The 23879-nt window shown below is 41.1% G+C and overlaps 1 protein-coding gene across 4 annotated transcripts in view; it reads left to right on the top strand.

The window, feature by feature from the left end:
• TBC1D30 (TBC1 domain family member 30) overlaps positions 1 to 8599 on the top strand; it is a 129377-nt gene extending 120778 nt beyond the window's left edge. For 2 of the 4 annotated variants that reach the window (XM_064283924.1, XM_064283926.1), the window contains exons 12-14: positions 277 to 483; positions 669 to 728; positions 4463 to 8596. In XM_064283924.1, the coding sequence (XP_064139994.1) occupies positions 277 to 483; positions 669 to 728; positions 4463 to 5253 (1058 nt within the window). In that variant the 3' untranslated portion in view covers positions 5254 to 8596. Of the gene's footprint in view, positions 1 to 276; positions 484 to 668; positions 729 to 4462 lie in introns of all 4 variants that reach the window. The other 2 variants (XM_064283925.1, XM_023558452.2) reach the window with 2 other exon arrangements.
• Positions 8600 to 23879: the final 15280 nt, after the last annotated feature.

Here is a 23879-nt window from a genome sequence, read left to right as displayed (position 1 = left end):
ATTTTTATCTGGCAACAGATGATCATGTGTCCATATAATGAACAAAGAAAATCAAACAGTGAACCCACACTGCCCATTTCAGACCTACAATCAGGCTAATAAGAAAATACAGAAATAAAACCAAGTGCCAGAATAATTCACTTCTTCTGTACATTTTTTCGTGGTTTAGAATTTGCTGGAGGTTAAGGTACCACACTGGGTTGTAGTGTAATCAATCCCCATGTAATCCCTCTCTCTCCGTTGACCATCTCCTTGTGTCTCTTCCCTTGAGTACAGAGCCGAGTGAGGAGCAGAGTCTGAGATCTAATAACATTGCAGAGCTGAGTCCTGGAGCAATCAATTCCTGTCGAAGTGAATACCACGCAGCTTTTAACAGTATGATGATGGAACGCATGACCACCGATATCAACGCACTGAAGAGGCAGTACTCTCGGATTAAAAAGAAGCAACAGCAGCAGGTTCATCAGGTGTATATCAGGGCAGGTAATATGATTCTTTGTTTGCATCAATTCCAAGTCTATCATTTCCACAATCTCAGCTTGTGAAAGGAAGAACCAATAGTTCCCAGAACGGCCTCAGAACTACTGACCGTAGTTCAATAGCCACAAACACAGCTGGCACGAGATAATAGCATTATTTAGAATCTCGTTTTTATTTTATCTTATCAGGCTCTAAAGAAGAAAAAGACCATGGGTTCTTTTTAGGTCCCAAGGACCAGACAACTGATGGTATTAAACACATCTTTACTATGTGGGCTTGTGGAGGGGTTTACTCGTGATTTGAATGTTGCAAAGCTCTGCAATCCTTGGACTTGAGAATTTTGGAGCTATCGTCTCATAAATTTGATGCATCTGAAAATAGACTTTAGCCACCCAGAAAAACCCTAGGTGCTAGTAAATTAAGCTATTCACTAATTATTTAGGTAGCAGTATAACAGATGTGGAGCCCTGGTGGCGCAAAGAGTTACATGCTCGGTTGCTTAACTGAAAAGTCAGCAGTTGGAACTTACCCAGTGGATCTGTTTGAGAAAGACCTGGCAACCTGCTTCTGTAAAAATTATAGCCAAGAAAACCCTATGGGGCAGTTCTACTCTATCACATGGAGTTGCTATGAGTCAAAATCAACTCGATGGCACCTACCAACAACATAACAGATGCTATGATCAGAGAAAAAGGAAAAAAAAAACCTCAAAAGTCTGTGCTCACTGAGGGGTTAGCAGTGTCTTGGGAGTCTGTTGAGGAACACAGCTGTAGTACAGTTGGGGATTCCCTGGGTGGTATAAACAGTTAACGTTCTTGGCTGCTGACCAAAAGTTTGGAGGCTCAAGTCTACCCAGAGGTGCCTCAGAATAAAGGCCTGGTGGTCCACATCTGAAAAAAAATCAGCCATTGAGAAGCTAATGGAATGTGGTCCACCCTGACACCCATGGGGTTGCCCTGAGTTGTAGTTGACAGCAGCTGGTAGTACAGTTAGAAATGCTCTTTTCCAAGGACTGTCAAGCTGCTGCTGCTTTTTTTTTTTTAATTCCAAAAATCAAAGTGAACAATCTGGTTTGTTGTTTAATGTATACTGATTTGGGAGTTGGTTTGTCTTGTTCTAAGTGAATATCCTAATGAAAAAATGATGCCTGTTCAAAATTAACCCAGGTGTAAATTTGGCATGTTTTGAAGAGGTAAATGAGCATGTGACTAACCTTGCACAAAAACTGAATTTGCCTTCCACTTATTGAGGGGGAACAGACAGAACTTCTTGAAGATTCCTATTTTCTCCTGAGTCATCAAGAAAAACAATCACCAAAGAAACTTAACAACAATTACAGCACTTTAACTTTCAAAACATTTTCACACATATCTTCTCATTTTGTCCTTAAAATAAGTCTATGAGGAAGGCAAGGACTGATACTCTCTTTAAAAGGAGTTTTAAAAGATGAAGAAATGGCTATGCAAGAAGGTTTAGCGGTTGTCCAGGGGGTGTGACTGTAGCGAGTGATCCGGCCAGGGCTGGGACCCAGAAGTTTCGATTCTCTGTGTAATTCTTTTCTAGCTGCACGGTACAAATCTTTGGGTGGGATGGTGAACCTTTGTCACTGGGGACTAAATCGGCCTGCTGGTTGTACTCTAGTCGGGGGGTCTGTGAACTATGACCCATGGGCCAAATCCTGCCAACTGCCTGTTTTTTTTTTTTTTTTAATATTTTATTGAGTTTTTGGTGAAAGTTTACATGCAAATTAGGTTCCCATTTAACAGTTTCTGCACAAACTGTTCAGCGACATTGGTTATGTTTTCTACATCACACCAGCTTTCTCATTATTTCCATTCTGGTTGTTCCGTTTCCATTATTCTTGCTTCCCTGTCCCCCTTTGTTCCCCTGATCTTCTCATCTTTGCTTTAGGGTAAATGTTGACCATTTGGTCTCAGACAGATGATTATGACTGCCTGTTTTTATAAACGTAAGTTTCGTTGGAACACAGACATGCCCATTTGCTTATATATTGTCTATGGTTGCTTTTGTACTACAACAGCTAAAAGATTTATAAGCTGCTCCTTTACAGCAAAAGTCTGATGACCCCTGCTCTGGATCCTGGTTTACATGGTTCTCTTTAAGGTAGAGACTGTTGCTCCAAGGCACAGCTCTAGAGCATTGAGTCTCACTTTTTAGTATGCATCTGAATCACTTGGGGCTCTGCTGAAGTGCCGAATCTGTTTTAATAGGTTTGGGTGGGGCTGAGATTCTCCACTTCCAACAAGCTCCTAGGTGATGCTGTGTGGGGACCACACTTTGAGTAGCAAGGTTTTAGAGGGGATAGTATAGGATAGGATTAGCAGCAGGCGGAGAGGTTGGCCTTGAAACAAGAAGCAAAGGACTTCCATTTTGAGGTGTTAAGAATGATGGTTGAGGTACCAGTTTCCTAGTTTAGTGAGGGCAAGAAGTTGAGGCCTTTCATACCTGATAGTGTCAGTTTTCATGGAGTAATTGGAGGGAAAGTCATTTGCTGGGAGTAAGCTGAGGGTTGAATGAGAGCTTGAAGAAAAATAATGAAGATTTGGATAGGTCATTGAAGGGGATAGAAGAGGGAAAGAAAAAGATTGTTTAGCAGTATTGAGAACCCAGCAAAATAGAAAATGATGAACTTGAAGGGCTATCAATCTTTATGGCTTTGTGATTCTTTTCCTTAATATCTAGCATCTAAGGTTTCTGTAAAGAGAATGTGGATCATAGATCCAGGCTGGGTTTTTCCAGGCATGTGTGACAAAGGGATAGGGATCCCTAGACTGTGTGGTTATTGGTGAGACAGCAGTTGAGGTGATCAGCCACACTCCTAGGCAGGGTCGGGATGTAAGTGAGCCAAAAATGGAGGTGAGGTTATGAGAAGACTGGGGTGTCAAGGGCCCAGAAATCTCTATGGTGCAGTACCAGATCTAGTTAGATCGAGAGCATAAGAGCTAAGAGAGTCAAAGAGAGCAATATTAGAGTTAAATATTTTTCACATCATGTGGATCTGGGTGATAAGATTTAGGATGTAAACATAGGTGTGGAATGGAGTTGAAGGTCATGGAACTAGAGAGGTTGAGGAACTATGAAGCTAGGTAATGAATGGGATGGGTCAGTCACAGAGGCAGTAAACACACTGAAGGAGGTGGTAGGACATGGAGTGAAGAGAAGACAGGTGACATGTCTTCAGTGAAGACTAGGGTGTGACCAAGGGTAGATGACAGCAGTAGAGAAGTGTGGAAGGAAGTTCAGCCAGGTGACATGGACATCAGGGAAGAAGGGTGTTTACACAAAGATGGAGGGGTCTTCTCCCTGCTTTTTCTGCCTGCTGCTGTCATCCCTGGGGTTGTATGTGTTCAGTGCTGGGGCCTGGTCGTAGTCAGAGGAGAGAGACAATAATACTATCAACAGCACTCTCCAGGAGAACACCGCTTTTGGTGCTTGCTGTTTTTTGGTTTGTCTGAAGTCCATCTAGGACACTGAGTGGTTTTTTATACTTAGACCAGGCATTGGATAATAGCTGTGATTATGCTGCATTTTTACTCTCTTCTTATTGCTTCTCTCACTCTGCTGTCTCTCACTCCATAATGTGCAGTGTTTTCTCACAGAAGCTGATGGCAGATCATCCGTATGCTCAGAGTATTTGTCTTATTATTTTAGAAGAGCTTGAAAGATTTTCTAGATAAAAGATCTCTGAAGTTGCAGCTCAGAGACAAAAATCCCTGTAAAAGAACGTTAGGAAGTCTGGGCTGTAATTAATAATGAGGGGTCGGAGTCTTCTCTTTGAAGAGGAAGGAATCGGTACTCTGGCCATATTGTGGAATTCAGGTTTTGCTGCCTTCAGTCACATGACTCTGCCAACGCCTGGGAAGACATGGGAGGGGTCCAGGGAAACGTCCCTGTAACTTCTATTCTGTAATGGATATGTCTCTCTGTTGTGTTTCACATAACCTTTCAACATTTCTTTCAGACAAAGGGCCAGTGACCAACCTCCTCCCATCTCAGGTAAACAACTCTCCAGTTATAAACCACCTTCTTTTAGGAAAGAAGATGAAGATGACTAACAGAGCTGCCAAGAATGCTGTCATCCACGTCCCTGGTCACACAGGAGGCAAACTTTCTCCTGTCTCCTATGAAGACCTTAAGACAAAGCTCAACTCCCCATGGCGAACTCACATCCGAGTCCACAAAAAGACCATGACGAAGACCAAGAGCCAGTTGGGTTGTGGGGACACCATCGGGCTGATAGAAGAGCAGAATGAGGGCTGCAAACCTAGCAGCCTGGAGGCAGCAGAGGCATTTTCCTCCAGGGAGACAGCAGCGACAGCTCAGAGAGAAGACAGCAGCTCAGAGGGCAGCACTGGGAGGACAATTGAAGGGCAGTCCCCAGAGCCCATGTTTGGGGATGCTGACACCAGTGTATCTGAAGTTCAGGTGAAGTTAGAAGCCTTGGAACTGAACCAAAGGGATGCTGCTGTTGAAACTGAGCCCAAGGTGTACCCGCCTGGCCGGCGGTACTTCCCAGAGCCGCTTGACGCACCTGGAGAAAACAAAGCCACCAGCAAACCTCCCCAGGGCAGCAACCCGAAAACTCCCATCTTCAGTCCCTTTCCCAGTGTCAAGCCACTCCGGAAGTCGGCCACCGCCAGGAATTTGGGATTATATGGTCCCACGGAAAGAACACCAACGGTACACTTCCCTCAGATGAGCAGGAGCTTCAGCAAACCTGGCGGTGGAAATGGTGGTAGTAAGAAACGATGATGTCTTCCAGGAACTTTGTCTTTGATACACCTTTTTATGGTGGTGTAAGGGCTCCAGCTGCACGGATCCAAACAAGTCTGAATTGTCCTATGAAATCAAATAGACAGGTTCAGAGCTGAGCGACTGTCCATAAAATGGCAATGGAAAGTTTTATAATGGGAGCTGGAATAGAGGTGTTTTCCCACGGGGCAGTTAGTGACATCCACTTGAGAACCGAGGAAGTGGATTTTAACAGCAAAATAAATATTGTGATTTTAAAGTGTAAAGTGTTTCCATTTTTCATTGTGAGCTGTTTAGAGAAGACTATGTATCTAGACTGTTAAACCCTCTTCTTCCTGTTCTGTGGGCCTTCAGGATCCCTGTGACAGCGCCCCCCTCCCCAAACCATTCCAATTCTCTGAGCGTTTTTAATACTCAAGCCTGCACACACTAGCTTGGGAGAACAGAAACTGTCAAAAGAAAGTAAGTTATTAGTTGCAAAAAAAGTGCAAATTTCCCTCTTTCTGCTCTACTGAGGGCATGTTGGTGACTGTGAGTTTTCTTTCAACCAGTCTTAAATTGTTTTTTAATCTTATGATAAAATGCAGGAGGAGGATCTAGATAGCTTTCTTTAACTTTCTATTTCTACCTGGGAAATGAAGAAAACCTTTAATCTGTTGAGATTTAGGTTGATAACCAACTTGAAGATCTTATACAGCGAACAGACGTGGATATGCATTAAGCAATTGCTCGGAAGAGCCTGCTAGTTCCAGTAAGCTGCTCCCAAGGTTCCTTTTCTCCTCTCCAGGCGAACTTTGGTCCCCAGTGCTGTGGATGACTTGATGGGCTCCACTGGAGCTCCTGCTTCTCCGCCACGCAGCTCTCTAACCTATGTGCTCTCCACAGCAGACACGGCAAGGCCTCTACTCTCTTAAGAGCCTGCAGCTTAAATGCCAGAACACAAGCACCCCTGACTGTTACTTGAATTTTGTGCTTTTTTTGGAGTACCTTGTTGAGTTCTTTGTTACTTGAACACTGCCTTTCTCCAGAAAAGGCCCCGGTACTTTCTAGCTCTCTCTCACCCACTCCTCTCCGGTTCCAGTGGGTCAGAGGCAGCCCATTCTCTCCACTATGCAGATGGGAACTCTGAGAACACAGAGATGAAGTAACACTTCAGCTACTCAAGGTAAATACCCCTGTATTTCATGTGACTTAGCCACATGTTCTTCAATACAATAGTCCAGCTTAATGCTCTTTGTACAAAGATGCGTTGGCTACATAGGTCATAAAAAACCAAGACTGGAAAGCCGTTCCCTACATTCCCTCCTGACTCAAAGGACTTTTCTCTGAATGGTACAGAGCCGTGGCATGGCGTGTCACAAAATCAGCCCTGACCTTTTTATCCTGAAAATGTAGTTCAATTTTTTAGTGCTCCATGCAGCTGCTATTTGGTTGAACAAAAGCCTCACTCCCCAGCCCCCCTCTTCCCACCATCGTCAAAAGAGTAGACTCAGCATCTTTATCCTCATCTCTGGAAGACCTTGGAGATGCTTGCAGGAATATTGTTGATGCAATCAATGTTAATTTGACCTAACTGGATTGCTAATTCTGAAACTGAAGCTATAGTTTTACAGAGGGCATTTATTATGAGAAGTACTAATTTTTATAATAAAATGGAGAATGTAATTATGTGGGCTTTTTGCACACAAAACACAAGAATGGCCTACACAATGGGAAAAGCAAATTTTATCCCCTTCGTGGTATTTTTACCCCCAAGTGAACTGAAGGTGGAAAATATGACTAATAAGTGATTGTAGTTTTGATCATGGATTCTGTTACATCTGAAGTTAGCCTGCAGCTTAGCTTCTTAAAAAGCAATCGTGCCCACAGTGCGAGTCTTAGAAAGGGCGTGGGTGGAGAGTTGGGCTTACATTGCCTACCACCCCCAGGGGAAGAGACTGACTGCTTTTTCCAAAGTGAAACCAATGACACGTTTTTCTTCCATCTGCTAAACTTTACAGATAGGAATGATTCCATCTCATATTATTCTCTCCTCCTCCATCCCAAGTGAGTCAGAATAGTCATGCTTCCCTTGAGTTAAGTCTGATTGAATAGAGAATTGCTCTTTCTCTCTCGAGTCAGCTCACTAGCACCCTAATGCCCTGGGTTCCAGGAGGTGGGTGATGAGGTGGAGGCAGCATACTATGAGTCTTTAGGATTGGGCCATTGCTGTGTACCAACTGTCTTGATGTTAATAGTCCATACTGTGCCCCATAAAGAATCTCCTTTCACCCATTTCCTGGTGTTGGTCTTTCTGGGAGGGGCATGGATTAGACGGTATAAAGTTTTGGATAAGGATTTGTTGAATGAATAAGTAACTGGAAGGATAATAGTCCTTTGAGGTAAAATGACCTTTAAATGGCCGTTAAAGCACTCTTCTGTACCAATAACATGCATGCATTGTACCAAGTAATCACAATGTGAATTGGTCAATTTATGAGCCTTGCCTACTTTAGAAAATAAAGAAATCTGCAGTAGCCTCTACCACACAGCATGTACAAAGACCAGTAATGACTTGTGATCTTCCCTATGTACTGGACACTGTATGCAAGCACTGGCAGTACTTAACAAGTAGTGGTTTATTTTTAGACAGTCTGTACCCTCTCAACCCTTATGCTGGGAGTCGACTCATTCCGATGCCTCTGCACCTCAGTTCTCTTACAAATGCCTACAGGTGATCTAAACCTAGTTTGTAATGTTGATCTATGGGCTGTAACTGTTTCAAACATTGTATTCCTTATTTTTTGTCTCTCTTGTTGTTCTGAAAAGTTGTATTGATTATGAAGATATATGCAAAAAAGATTCTCACTGTTGTATCTGGGTGCCATTTTCTGAGCACAAGCTTAGAACGCTCTTGTTACATTCCCCTCCCTCTTCTATTCTGTCTTTAGCACCCACCCCTTGGTCATGGTGAACCAGGGACGCAGCTCAATAAACCCATCTTACCCAATCTAGTCACTGGATTGCAGAGTGACCTGTGACCGGGCATAGCTGGTTCATAAATGCCATTAAGCAGAGAGTTTACCTAAATGTGTATGTGTGTGTGTATGTGTGTGTAAGTATAAAATTAACCTTTACATTTGTCATTTTCGTTTGTTTTGTTTTAATAAAATAGGACAATAAGAATGCAATTTAGCTTTCTGGTCTTACGGATTCTAGTTGAATAGGGATGTGATCAAGTACACAGCTGCTCCCATCTCCCCTCATAAAACCTCTCTTTACTCTGTTTCCAAGCCAATTTCTTTGCTGCCTACAACAGACATTTGAGGCAGCATTTAAAATATATTATTTTTCCTAATTAGAAAAGTAACAGATGCTTAATTAAGAAAATTTGGAAAACATGAAGGAGCACAAAGGAACCATCAGTATTCTGGTCTAAGTCTTTCCAGTATTTTCAAGTGTGTTTGTGTGTGTGTGTGTGTGTGTGTGTGTATACACATAAAGATACATTAAACATACTAGTTGAAGCTATTTTTACCAGTTAGTGCTGTTCTACAGCATCATTTTCAATGACTAGTCTTCCATCAAGGAGCCCTGGTGGCACAATGGTTAAAGTGCTTGGCTGCTAACCAAAAGGTCGGTGGTTCAAAACCACCAGTGGCTCCTCAGGAGAAAGATGTGGCTGTCTCTTCCCATAGAGATTTACAGCTTTGGGAACCCTATGGGGTTGCTATGAGTTGGAATCAACTTGATGGCAGTGGGTTTTTTTTTTTTTTGGTTTAGTCTTCCATGATGGGTTCATGCCAGAATTCACATACCCCAGTCCCTTGTCGGACAGTTAGGTTGTTTCTGATTGTATATAGTACTGGCGAGAGCATCCTACTATGTACATCTTTGTGCACAATCTTAAATATTTTCTTAGGGTATGTTCACAGAGGTAGAATTGCTGGGTCAGAAAGTAAGTACATTTTTCAGGCCTTTATACATATTGCCAGTTGCCATCCATAAAGGTTGGACTTACTGTACAAGCAATGAATGAGGATGCCTGTTTTTCTAACTCTTGGAAGAGGTACTAGTTTCTTTCCCTCCCCCTTTTTTTCTTTTCTAGGGCCCCCAGTACAGCGTTGATAAAGCAGGGGCAATGGAGATTCATATCTCATTTCTGACTTTGAAGGGAACCATATAGTTAGATATTTTCTAGGTTTCTAGTAGGTACCTTTTATCAAGTTAAGGAAATGACCTTTTATTTTTTGCTTCCTAAGAGTTGTTTTTGTTTAAAAAATCATCAACAGGTATTGAATTTTATCAAATGATCTCTAATTGCATCCTTTAAGAAGGAAATAGTGCTTGAGACTTAGTATCTTAAACTCAGGAAAATAACCATTACCAGGTTCCGTCAAATAATATTAGACATTTTAGAGTTACAAGTGATAGCAGTAACTCTGGTGCCTACCAGCCTCTGGAGAGTTTTGGGGTCTATATTAAAAAAAACAAAAACCCTCCCCAAGAAAGTCAGATGCTAAACTAGGTTTGGCAACCACTGGTCAACCCAACTATATTAATGGTCTCTTAACTATTCTCACTGTCCCTCATCTTGCATTCTCCCTGCTTCACCCCACCTCTCTCTGCTGTTGTGGCTATGTGTGGCTGCCAGAGTGATCTTCCTGAGACAAAAAATTTGACCAGGCCATCCCTCCAATCAAAGTTCCTCCTTTGGCCCCATTTTTTGGAGGATAAAAGTTAAAATTCTCATGTTAGCATTAACTGGCCCACACTTATTTTTCCAGCTTATTTCCCCAACTTCCTCATTCATCACTTTCTGGAACTACTATCAACAGCAAAATAATCACTTGTTGAGCTATGTGCTAGACACTGTACCATCTCCTTTATTACATTATCTCACTTATTTCTCCCAAGAACCCTGCAAAGCATATTATCCCTGCATTATAGACGAGAAAACTGAGGTGAGCAATATGTCTTTGACTTAAGTCACACAGCTGGTAAGTAGCTGAGTCCTAATCTGTCTTGACACCAGAGTCTGTGCTCTCTCTACACTGTTTTACAACTCTGCAAATAACTTGCAGTTCTCTGGAGGCCCCCCACTCTTCCAACGCCCCCATACCTCTGTGTCTTCATAAGCCTCTGCTTAGAGCACCAGTCTGCCTGGGAAATGCCAACCCATCTTTTTAGTCTTGTTGTTGTTAGGTGCTGTCCAGTTGGTTCCGACTCATAGCGACCCTCTATGTACAACAGAACGAAACACTGCCCAGTCCTGTGCCATCTGCACAATTGTTGTTATGCTTGAGCCCATTGTTACAGCTACTGTGTCAATCCATCTTGTAGAGGGTCTTCCTCTTTTTCGCCGGCTGTCTACTTTACCAAGCATGATGTCCTTCTCCAGGGACTGGTCCCTCTTGATAACATGTATGTGAGACATAGTCTTGCCATCTTTGCTTCTGAGAAGCGTTCTGGTTGTACTTCTTCCAAGACAGATTTGTTTGTTCTTTCGGCAGTCCATGATTTATTCAATATTCTTTGACAACACCATAATTTAAAGGCATCAATTATTCAATCTTCCTTATTCATCACCCAGCTTTCATATGCATAGTAGGTGATTGAAAACACCATGGCTTTGGTCAGTCACACCTTAGTCTTCAAGGTGACATCTTTGCTGTTCAGCACTTTAGAGGTTTTTTGCAGCAGATTTGCCCAGTGCAATGCATCTTTTGATTTCTTGACTGCTGCTTCCATGGGCGCTGATTGTGGATCCAACTAAAATGAAATCCTTCACAACTTCAATCTTTTCTTGGCTTATCATGATGTTGCTTATTGATCCAGTTGTGAGGATTTTTGTTTTCTTTATGTTGAGGTGTATTCTATACTGAAGGCTGTGGTATTTGATCTTCATCAGTAAGTGCCTCGAGTCCTCTTCACTTTCAGCAAGAAAAGTTGTGTCATCTGCATAATGCAGGTTGTTAATGAGTCTTCCTCCAATCCTGATGCCCTGTTCTTTTTTTTATAGTCTGACTTCTCAGCTTCTTTGCTCTGAAAACAGATTGAATAGGTATAATGAAAGAATACAATCCTGACGCACATCTTTCCTGATTTTAAACCATACAGTATCCCCTTGTTCTGTTTGAAAGACTGCTTCTTCATCTATGTACAGGTTCCTTGTGAGCACAATTAAGTGTTGCGGAATTCCCATTCTTTGGAATGTTGTCCATAATTTGTTATGATCTATACAGTCAAATACCTTTGAAGAGTCAATAAAACACAGGTAAACATCTTTCTGGTATTCTCTGCTTTCTGCCAGGATCTATCTGATGTTAACAATGTTATCGCTGGTTCCATGTCCTCTTCTGAATCCAGTTTGAATTTTAGTCTTATCACACATTAAATCAGTTGCCGTGGTGTTGATTCTGACTCATGGTGACTCCATATATGTCAAAGTAGAGCTGTGCTCCATAGGGTTTTCAATGACTGCTTTTTTGGAAGTAGACTGCCAGGCCTTTCTTCTGAGGTGCCTCTGGGTGGACTTGAATCTCCAGTCTTTCAGTTAGCAGCTGAGCTCATTAACCGTTTGTGCCACCCAGGGACTTCTGTCGCACACTAATATGGTCAATTCCAACCTTTGCCGCTTTCTAGTTGTATGATATTAGGCAAGCCACTTAACGTCTTGGAGTTTCAATTTCCACACCTGTACAATGAGAATAATAATTTCAACCTCATAGCATTTGTTGTGGACATACGCTATTTTTGCTGCCTGGAATTTGCTATCTTTCTTGGGCAGCAGTGCCCTGATTTTGCTTGGGGAGCCAGCCCTCTTTTGCTCTCTGTTTGTGTTGTGAGGTTGATGCCCCTGGAGCACAGAGGCCAAGGTAGACCACTCAGTGATCTCCCTCTTTTTGGCCACAGTGTTTGACCCAAGGGCACATGGACAAAGAAACTGAATTCCTTGGTTCTTGTCTTGAACTTTCCGGGAAGCTGACTTGCTCATTTCTATTGGATTTGACCCTAGAAGGAAAAAGCCCAGGAGTTGTTGCTGGCAGTCATATTGTAACCATGGGGGGAGAACTTGTTGAGAAGGAAATCAAAGCTGAGTAAACAAAGCTGAGGAACAGGGAAAGAAATGAGGACCTTTTCATAACGTTTGAATCCTGGAGCAGGACATACCTGAAGCTAAATCCCACCCCTGTATCATTTATTATACCAGCCAATTCCAATTTTCTGTTTTAGCCAGTTTGGATCAGGTTTTGTCATTCATGCTGAAAACCTCTTAACTGGGATAGGGATGTTATGAAGATTCCATAATATAAAGGCAAAATAGCAGACGTATAATCAGTGAATGGCAGTTAATATTTTTACCTTACAGTGATTCACACTTCTCCTGAGCTGCTCTGTCTCTTATTTTTGGTTTGGTCCCCCAAAGCCTCATAGAAAGGTGACAGAGCCAGGGAGCATGGTTCTTGTTTTATGAAGGGGGAGTATTCCTCAGGCTCTTGGAACATTCTTTTATGTTCTGTTCCCTTGTCTTAGTTACCTAGTGCTGCTGTAACATAAATACCACAAGTTAGTAGTTTTAAAGAACCAAAGTTTATTTTCTCACAGTTCTGAAGGCTAAGAGTCCAAATCAGGGTCTCAGCCATGTCCTTGCTTGTCAGCAGCCGTGGGTGTTCCTTGGTGCGCCTTGGCTTACCAATGATCCTCACATGGGATCTCTCTTCCCCTGTGTGTTTCTGTGTGTGTATTCTGGTCTTTTTATAACTCAGAAGTTTTGAGGTTTAGGATGCACTCCACCCTGGTATGACCTCATTAACATGACAAAAGAAAAACCCTATTTCCAAACAGGATCACATCCACAGGTACAGTGGCCAGGAAATCAACAATTTTTTTTTTTTTGAGTGACATACTTCAACCCATAACACCCCTTGTCACAGGTGATTCTGAGCACTAAACTGTCTTTCACCAGTTATGTCTAGCATTCCAGCCTCATCTGCATTCACGGCTGACTTCTGTGGGGGAGCAGAGTGTAAGTAGAACACGAAAGAGCTGTTTCACCAAATTCCACAAACCTGGGGAGCTCAAGCAGCCTATCTGTGGGCTTCCTCTTACAGGGTGTAATGCAAGCCTTCCCCAGGTGCCATGCAGCTTTCTCACAGAGCAGGCTCTGGTGTCTCTGTGGTGCCTGCTGGGAACAGCAGGGCTGTGGCTGGAGCCTCCTGGGAACCTGCAGTGTTGAGCCAAGGGAGCATACTTGTTCTGGAACACATAAGAGGCTCCCCCTGAGGAATTAGAAAAAACGTTGCCAAGTTAGTGGGATGGGAGATCTTATGGGTCCTGTTTCAAAATATGTCAGTGAGAATGTTGACTTGAGTCAGCACTGTTACAGGGGCCCTGGCTGATCCAAAAATTTGCTGAAGTCTGGGGAAACTCAGGTTACATATAACTGTTACATGATAAACTCCGCAAATGTATATGCCACAGAACTTAACAGATGGTGAAAAGCTTAAGAATTGCTGTTGAATATGGAAGTAAGGACTAGATTTTCTGGAGTGTTTTTCAAGTGGGACACAAATCACAGTGTCATGGAGTTCTTTAATAAAAAGTATCTGGAATAATCAAATCACTAATAAATGTCAGATCTAGAGACCACACAATACAGTGGTTTTTAATGTTCTTTTAAGCAACAGTGTTTACAAAATTATTATCTGAACTTCTACTTTAAATAGGTAATATTTGCACATGAAAACTAAAATGTACAAAAACAGCACATAGTGAAACTAGGTCTCCTCCACATCTTGTCCCTAGCCGCCCAATTTTCCTGCACATGAGAAACCACTGCTACTACTTTCTTGTGTATTCTTCCAGAGATAATTGATGCATATTTAAGAAAATTCACATACAGACATATATTTTCATAGCTAGTAGCATAATAATCATCCGAACCTTTCTTTTTTCTCACCTAGCAAAGTATCATGGTATATTGGTGTCGTGGAGCTGCCACAGCAAAGTACCACAAATTGGGTGGCTTGAAACAATGAAAATTTATTCTTTTAGAGTTCTGGAGACTAGAAGTCTGAAGTCTAGGTATCAGCAGTATTAATTTTTCTGATGGCTCTGAGGGAGAATGCCTGTTTTGGTTATCTAGTGCTGCTATAACAGGAACACCACAAGCAGATGGCTTTCACAAAGAGAAATTTATTCTCTCACAGTTTACTGTGTGAGTTATCTAGTGCTGCTATAACAGGAACACCACAAGCAGATGGCTTTCACAAAGAGAAATTTATTCTCTCACAGTTTAGGAGGCTAAAAGTCTGAATTTAGGGCGCCAGCTCCAGGGGAAGGCTTTCTGTCTCTGTCGGCTCTGGGGGAAGGTCCTTGTCATCAATCTTCCCCTGGTCTAAGAGCTTCTGAGTGCAGGGACCCCAGGTCCAAAGGATGTGTCGTACTCCCAGAGTTTCTTTCTTGGTGGTAAGAGGACTCTCTTCTCTCTGCTGGATTCTGTCTTTTGTATCTCAAAAGATAGTGACTCAAGATACAACCTAATCCTATAGATTGAATCCTGCCTCATTAACATAACTACCTCTAATTCTGCCTCATTAACATCATAAAAAACCACTGCCCATTGAGTCGATTCCGACTCATAGCGACCCTATAGGACAGAGTAGAATTGCTCCATAGAGTTTCCAAGGAGCGCCTGGCAGATTCGAACTGCTGACCTTTTGGTTAGCAGCCGTAGCACTTAACCACTACACCACGAGGGTTTCCATTTATTAATATCATAGAGGGTAGGATAATCACATCAGATCAGAAAATGGTGGACAACCACACAATACTGGGAATCATGGCCTAGCAAGTCGACACACATTTTAGAGGGACACAATTCAATCCATAACAGTTCTTCTCTCCTAGCTTCTGGTGATTTCCTGCAATCCTTGGTGATTTCCTACAGTTCCTTGGCTTGTAGATGCATCACTTCAATCTCTGCCTCTGTGGTCATATGGCATTCTTTCTCTCTGTGTCTCAGTCTCTCCTTCTCTTTTTATAAGGATACCAGTCATAAAGAGATTAGGGCCCACCCTAAGGTCCTCATCTTAACCAGTTACATCTGCAAGGACCCTATTTCCAAGTAAAGTCCTATTCACAGGTACTGGGGTGCTAGAAATTGAACATACCTTTTTTGGGGGGGATACAATTGAACCAATAACACATAAAGATCATTGGATAACAATACATAAAGCCACAATTTTTTTTTTTACTGAGGATATATTTCCACTACGGATTTTCATTTTAGGTCTGTGGATTTATCCACTCATCCATTGTTAGATGTCTATGGAATATGTATATCCTGACACATATGTTGTTACATTACAAATGTGCAAGTTTAGCTATTGGATAAACTCCTAGATATGGAATTACTTGTTCTCTTAGTTATCTAGTGCTGCTATAACAGAAATAACACAAGTGGATGATTTTAACAAAGATAAATTTATCCTTCACAGTAAAGTAGGCTACAAGTCCAAATTCAGGGTGTCTGCTCCAGGGGAAGGCTTTCTCTCTCTGTCTGCCTTCTTATCAATCTTCCCCCAGACTAGGAGCTGTTCCACACAGGGACCCCAGGTCCAAAGGACATGCTGTGCTCCTGGCACTACTTTCTTGGTGGTATGAGATGTCCCTGTCTCTCTTCTCGCTTCTCTCTTTTCTATCTCAAGAGATTGCCTCAAGACACAATCGAATCTTGTAGATTGAGTCCTGCCTCACTAACACAACTGCTGCCCAGCCTTCATCATTAACATCATGGAGGCAGGATTTAAATATATAGGAAAATCACACAATACTGGGAAACATGGCCCAGCCAAATTGATACACACATTTTTGGGGAGACATAATTCAATCCATGACACTTATCAAAAATGTGTATTTTAAATTTTAATTAAAAAAACAAAAACAAAAACAAAACCCTGTTGCCATCAGTCAATTCTGACTTATGGTGACCTATGTGCTATAAAGTAAAACTGCCCTATAGGATTTTCTTGGCTGTAATCTTTACAGAAGTAGATCACCAGGCCTTTCTTCCATAGTGTTAGGTTAGTAGTTGAACACAAACGGTTTGCACCATCCAGGGACCTTACATTTTGATAGATGTTGCCAATTTACTCTCCACAGATGTTGTATAGATTTCTACCCCCATCAGTGATGTATGGAAGTGTCCAATTCTTCCTATCCTCACATTACTTAGTATCTTATGAAACTTTTTGATCTTTGATTATCAAATAGGTATGTTTAATGTGCATTTTTCTTGTTATGCATGAAGTTGACATACACTTAAAAGCCACTTACATGTCATTTGTATGTAGGCTTTGCTCATTTTTTTTTCTTTTTCTTACTGATTTGTGTGTTCTTTATGCATTAAGAAAAACATCCTTGGAGGCGGGGCCAAGATGGCAGAGTAGTCAGATGCTTCCAGTGATCCCTCTTACAACAAAGGTTTGAAAAAACAAGTGAAACAATTACATATATGACAAGGTAGGAGTCATGAACATCAAAGGTAAAGTTAAGAAATCAGACTGAGTGGCAGGGGAGAGAGAGACAGTTCAGGAGTGGTGAGGAGTTGCTGGGCCTGATTCAGTGGGAACTGGCGCCCCTTAGACACGATCCCCTGGAGCAATCCTGGCAGGGCTGGTGGTGTTCGGGACGCAGTTTCCTCAGGGAGAGACAGTGAGCTGCACAGTCTACTTATACCTCTGGAACCAGAGAAGAACAGCTCTCTTGGCAAAAGCTAAGTACTTGCATTTATTTTATGAAACCCCCAGCCCCTAAACTGGCTTCAGTGGCTGTCAATTTCCCTGGGCTTGAGAGAGGTCTGCTGCGCACTCTAAGCCATTCTCCTGGCCTTGGAGAAGGAATAAATTAACAATTGGGGGAAAGATAATCTGCCAGCTCCACTAAGCTGGAGAGTTCAGGACAGAAGCAGCTCCTGTCCAGGCACAAAACGGCCCACAGATTTTGAATACCTTTCATCCTTGTATGGACCTGTGTGGGCCCATTTCAGGAGATTAGGCCCTTGTTACTGCAGTGGTGTATGTGCTTGCAATCTGACTTCAACTGTTCCAGGTGAGTGGTGGAGAGGTGGGTTTTAATGTTTGACACTGCTTTGCCTATTAAACAGGGTCCTCACCTACCCACATCAGGGGCCTGAGGACTGGTGGCTCCACCCATGTCATCTAGCCACCCACGACAAGGGTCCAAGGATAAGTGGTGCCTCCCAGTCCCTACAACCAAAAGCATTGGGTGCCCATGGTCTAGCTGCAGAACCCACCCACCTATGTGCTCTAGGGAACAGGGACACACTTTCTTCACAGACACTCGGGGGATAGCTGTCAGCCTCCTACCTTTGTTCAGAGCATGAAGCCCTGCTACAACCAGATTCCTGTGCCTACGCCAATTACCCATACCTCTCTTGGACTGTAGGACACAGTCTGTCCCACACACTTGATGACTAACTACCTGGACACCTGTGCTGAATCCATACAAGAAAAGTGAGTGGACTCCTAGGCTCTTATACCTGATAACAGCTCTAGCTATCTGGTGACAGGGCATTAGAGATTCAAAGGTGCAAATAATCAAGCTAGCTCACTCAAGCAGCCTATTTGGACATATCAAAATGAAACAAAGCAAGAAGCTAGGATACAATAAGCAAACATAAATTAATACTATGACCTACAGATGGCTTGGAGACAACAGTCAATATCAAATCACATAAAGAAGCAGACCTGATTGCTTCAACAAGTTCTCAAAACAAAGAGTCAAGGAATCCTCTGGACGAAGGTGTCTTCCTCAAATTACCAGATGTAGAATACAAAAGATTAATATACAGAACTCTTCAAGAGATCAGGAAGGAGATCAGGCAAAATGCAGAACAAGGCAAGGAACACACAGATAAAGAGGTTGAAGAAATTAAAAAGGTTATTCAAGAACATAATGACAAATTTAATAGGCAGCAAGAATACATAGATGCAATCAGAAATCCAGAAGATTAACAATAAAATTACAGAATTAGACAACTCAATAGAAAGTCAGAGGAGCATAATTGAGGAAATGGAAGGCAGAATTAGTGAGATTGAAGATAAAACACTTGGCACCAAGATATCTGAAGAAAAATCAAGTAAAAGAAAAAAAAAAAAATGAAGAAACCTTAAGGATCATGTGGGACTTTATCAAGAGAACTAACCTACGAGTGATTGGCGCACCAGAACAGGGAGAAAGAACAAAAAATACAGGGAGAATTGTTGAAGATTTGTTGGCAGAACAAATATCATGAAAGATGGTATCATGAAAGATGAGAAGATATCTATCCAAGATGCTCATCAAACCCCATATAAGGTAGATCTCAAAAGAAAGTCACTAAGACATATTGTAATCAAACTTGCCAAAACCAAAGATAAGGAGAGAATTTTAAGAGCAGCTAGGGATAAATGAAAAGTCACCTACAAAGGAGAGTCAATAAGAATAAGCTCAGACTACTTGGCAGAAATCATGCATGCAAGAAGGCAATGAGATGAGTTATATAAAGCACTGAAGGAAAAAAATTGCCAGCCAAGAATCATATATCCAGCAAAACTGTCTCTCAAATATGAAACTGAAATTAGGACATTTCTAGATAAATAGAAGTTTAGGGAATTTGTAAAAACCAAACCCAAACTAAAAAATACTAAAGAGAGTTCTCTGGTTAGAAAATCAATAATATCAGATATCAACCCAAGACTAGAACACAGGACAGAGCAACCAGATATCAACCCATATAGGGAAATCACAAAAATAAATCAAGATAAAAAAATGCTCAAAACAGGGAAACAGCAATATTATTATGTAAAAGATGACAACATTACAACAATAAAGCGGGACTAAAAAATGTCATAGATCTTTCATATGGAGAGGAAGATAAGACGATATAAAGAAATAAAAGTCAAGTTTAAACTTAAAAAAATAGGGGTAAATATTAAGGTAACCACAAAAGAGACTAATAACCCTACTCATCAAAATAAAATACTAGAAAAACATGAAGACTCAGCAAAAAGAAAACAGCAATGAAAAAGAGGAAAAGACAATATATAAAGAAAAACTACTCAGCACAAAAAATTAAGTGGAAAAAAGAAAATGTCAACAAACAAAAAAAGACATCAAAATGACAGCAGTAAATTCATACCTATCCATAATTACGCTGAATGTAAATGGACTGAATGGACCAATAAAGAGACAGAGAGTGACAGAATAGATAATAAAAACACCATCCATCTATATGCTGCCTACAAGAGACGCACCTTAAACTTAGAGACACAAACAAACTAAAACTCAAAGGATGGAAAAAAATATATCAAGCAAACAACCATCAAAAAAAGAGCAGGAACAACTGGACTAAACCAAAAGCAGAGAATTTCCCTGAATAAACTGAATGCTTCGAAGGCCAGAGTAGCAGGGGCAGGGGTTTGGGGACCATGGTTTCAGGGTACAGCTAAGTCAATTGGCATAATAAAATCTATTAAGAAAACATTCTGCATCCCACTTTGGAGAGTGGTGTCTGGGGTCTTAAATGCTAGCAAGCAGCCATCTAAGATGCATCAATTGGTCTCAACCCAGCTGGATCAAAGGAGAATGAAGAACACCAAGGACACAAAGTAATTATGAGCCCAAGAGACAGAAAGGGCCACATAAACCAGAGACTACATCAGCCTGAGACCAGAAGAACTAGATGGTGCCTGGTTACAACCGATGATTGCCCTGACAGGGAACACAACAGAGAACCCCTGATGGAGCAGGAGAGCAGTGGGATGCAGACCCCAAATTCTCATAAAAAAACCAGACTTAATGATCTGACTGAGACTAGATGAACTCCAGTTGTCATGGCCCCCAGACCTTCTATTGGCCCAGGACAGGAACCATTCCCAAAGCCAACTCTTCAGACATGGATTGGACTGGACAATGGGTTGGAGAGGGGTGCTGGCGAGGAGTGAGCTTCTTGGATCAGGTGGACACTTGAGACTATGTTGTCATCTCCTGCCTGGAGGGGAGATGAGAGGGTGGAGGGGGTTAGAAGCTGGTGAAATGGACACGAAAAGAGAGAGTGGAGGGAGGGAGTGGGCTGCCTCATTAGGGGAAGAGCAATTGGGAGTATATAGCAAGGTGTATATAAGTTTTTGTGTGAGAGACTGACTTGATTCATAAACTTTCACTTAAAGCACAATAAAAAGCAAAAAAAAAAAAAAGCAGGAGTGGCAATATTAATTTTTGACAAAATAGACTTTAAAGTTAAATCCATCACAAAGGATAAGGAAGGACAGTACATAATGATTAAAGAGACAATATACCAGGAGGATATAAACATATTAAATATTTATACACCCAATGACAGGGCTGCAAGATACATAAAACAAACTCTAACAGCGTTGAAAAGTGAGATAGACGGCTCCACAACTACAGTAGGAGACTTTAACAGACCACTTTCGGTGAAGGCCAGGACATCCAGAAAGAAGCTCAATAAAGACAAGGAAGATCTAAATGCCACAATCAACCAACTTGACCTCGTGGACATATACAGAACACTCCACCCAACAGCAACAAACTATACTTTCTTTTCTAGTGCACATTGAACATTCTCTAGAATAGACCACATATTAGGTCATAAAGCAAGCCTTAGCAGAATCCAAAACATTGAAATATTACAAAGCACCTTCTCTGACCATAAGGCCATACAAGTAGAAATCAATAACAGAAGAAGCAGGGAAAAGAAATAAAACACTTGGAAACTGAACAATACCCTGCTCAAAAAAGACTAGATTATAGAAGGCATTAAGGATGGAATAAAGAAATCCATAGAATCCAATGAGAATGAAAACACTTCCTATCAGAACCTCTGGGACACAGCGAAAGCAGTGCTCAGAGGTCAATTTATATCAATAAATGCACAATCCAAAAAGAAGAAAGGGCCAAAATCAAAGAATTATCCCTACAACTTGAATAAATAGCAAAAGAGCAACAAAAGAAACCTTGAGGCACCAGAAGAAAGCAAATAATAAAAATTAGAGCAGAATTAAATGAAATAGAAAACAGAAAAACAATTGAAAGAGTTAACAAGACCAAAAGCTGGTTCTTTGAAAAAATTAACAAAATTGATAAACCACTGGCCAAACTGACAAAAGAAAAACAGGAGAGGAAGCAAATAACCCGAATAAAAAATGAGATGGGCGATATCTTAAGAGACCGAACTGAAATTAAAAGAATCATATCAGATTACTATGAAAAACTGTACTCTAACAAATTTGAAAACCTAGAAGGAATGGGCAAATTCCTAGAAACACACTACCTACCTAAACTAACACAAACAGAGGTAGAACAACTAAATAAACCCATAATAAAAGAAGAGGTTGACACAGTGGTAAAAAAATTCCTACAAAAAAAATCCCTGGCCCTGATGGCTTCACTGGAGAGCTCTACCAAACCTGCAGAGAAGAGTTAACACCACTACTACTAAAGGTATTTCAGAGCATAGAAAATGATGGAATACTCCCAAACTCATTCTTTGAAGCCAGCATAACCCTGATACCAAAACCAGGTAAAAAAAAAAAAAAAGACACCACAAAAAAAGAAAATTACAGACCTATATCCCTCATGAACTTAGATGCAAAAAAAAAAAAAGATGCAAAAGTCCTCAACAAAATCCTAGTCAATAGAATTGAACAATATATCAAAAAAATAACTCACCATGACCAAGTGGGATTCATATCGGTATGCAAGGATGGTTCAACATTAGAAAAACAATCAATGTAATCCATCATATAAATAAAACAAAAGACAAGAACCACATGATCTTATCAATGGATGCAGAAAAGGCAGTTGACAAAGTCAAACTCCCATTCATGATAAAAACTCTCAGCAACACAGGAATAGAAGGAAAATTCCTCAACATGATAAAGGGCATTTATACAAAGCAAACAGCCAACATTATCCTAAATGGAGAGTGTCTGAAAGCATTTCCTTGAGAACGGGAACCAGACAAGGATGCCTGGAGAGTGTCTGAAAGCATTTCCTTGAGAACGGGAACCAGACAAGGATGCCCTTTATCACCACTCTTATTCAACATTGTGCTGGGGGTCCTAGCCAGAGCAACTAGGCTTGATAAAGAAATAAAGGGCATCCAGATTGGTAAGGAAGAAGTAAAAGTATCTCTGTCTGCAGATGACATGATCTTATACACAGAAAGCCCTTAAGAAAACTACTGAAACTAAGAGTTCAGCAGAGCATCAGGATACAAGACAAATATACAAAAATAAGTTGGATTCCTCTACACCAACAAAGAGAACATCGAAGAGGAAATCACCAAATCAATACCATGTACAGGAGCCTGCAAGAAGATAAAATACTTGGGAATAAATCTAACCAGAGATGTAAAAGACTTATACAAAGAAAACCACAAGACACTACTGCAAGAAACCAAAAAAGACCTACATGGAAAAACATACCTTCGTCATGGATAGGAAGACTCATTGTAAAAATGTCTATTCTACAAAAAGCGATCTATAGGTACAATGCAATTCCAATGACATTTTTTAATGAGATGGAGAAACAAATCACCAACTTCACGTGGAAGGGAAGGAGGCCCCGGATAAGTAAAGCATTACTAAAAGAGAACAACGTTGGAGGCCTCACACTACCGGACTTTAGAACCTATTATACCGCCACAGCAGTCAAAACAGCCTGGTACTGGTACAACACCAGACACATAGACCAATGGAATAGAACTGAGAATCCAGACATAAATCCATCCATATATGAGCAGCTGACATTTGACAAAGGCCCAAAGTCTGTTAAATGGGGAAAAGACAGTCTCTTAACAAATAGTGCTGGCATAACTGGATATCCATCTGCAAAAAAAAATGAAATAAGACCCATACCTCACACCATGCACAAAAACTAACTCAAAATGGATCACAAAGACCTAATATAAAATCTAAAATGATAAAGCTCATGGAAGAAAAGATAGGAACAATGCTAGGAACCCTAATACATGGAATAAACAGTATACAAAACATTGCTAACAATGAACAAACACCAGGAGAGAAACTAGATACCTGGGAGCTCCTAAAAATCAAACACCTATGCTCACCCAAAGACTTCACCAAAAGAGTAAAAGGATTACCTACAGACTGGGAAAAAGTTTTTAGCTATGACATTTCCCATCAGCATTTGATCTCTAAAATCTACATGATACTGCAAAAATTCAACAACAAGAAGACAGCCCAATTAAAAAAATGGCAAAGGATATGAACAGACATTTCACCAAAGGAGACATTCAGGCAGCTAACAGATACGTGAGAAAATGCTCACAATCATTAGCCATTAGGGAAGTGCAAATCAGAACTATAATGAGATACCATCTCACACCAACAAGGCTGGCATTAATCCCAAAAACACAAAATAACGAATGTTGGAGAGTTGTAGAGAGACTGGAACATTTATACATTGCTGGTGGGAATGTAAAATGGTACAACCGCTTTGGAAATCAATTTGGCACTTCCATCCAGCAATTTCCCTCCTTGAAATATACCCTAGAGAAATAAGAGCCTTTACATGAACAGATATATGCACACCCA

The sequence above is a fragment of the Loxodonta africana genome, chromosome 4, assembly GCF_030014295.1.
Source record: "Loxodonta africana isolate mLoxAfr1 chromosome 4, mLoxAfr1.hap2, whole genome shotgun sequence".
NCBI classification, from domain to species: domain Eukaryota; kingdom Metazoa; phylum Chordata; class Mammalia; order Proboscidea; family Elephantidae; genus Loxodonta; species Loxodonta africana.
This window is presented reverse-complemented; position numbering and strand designations above follow the sequence as displayed.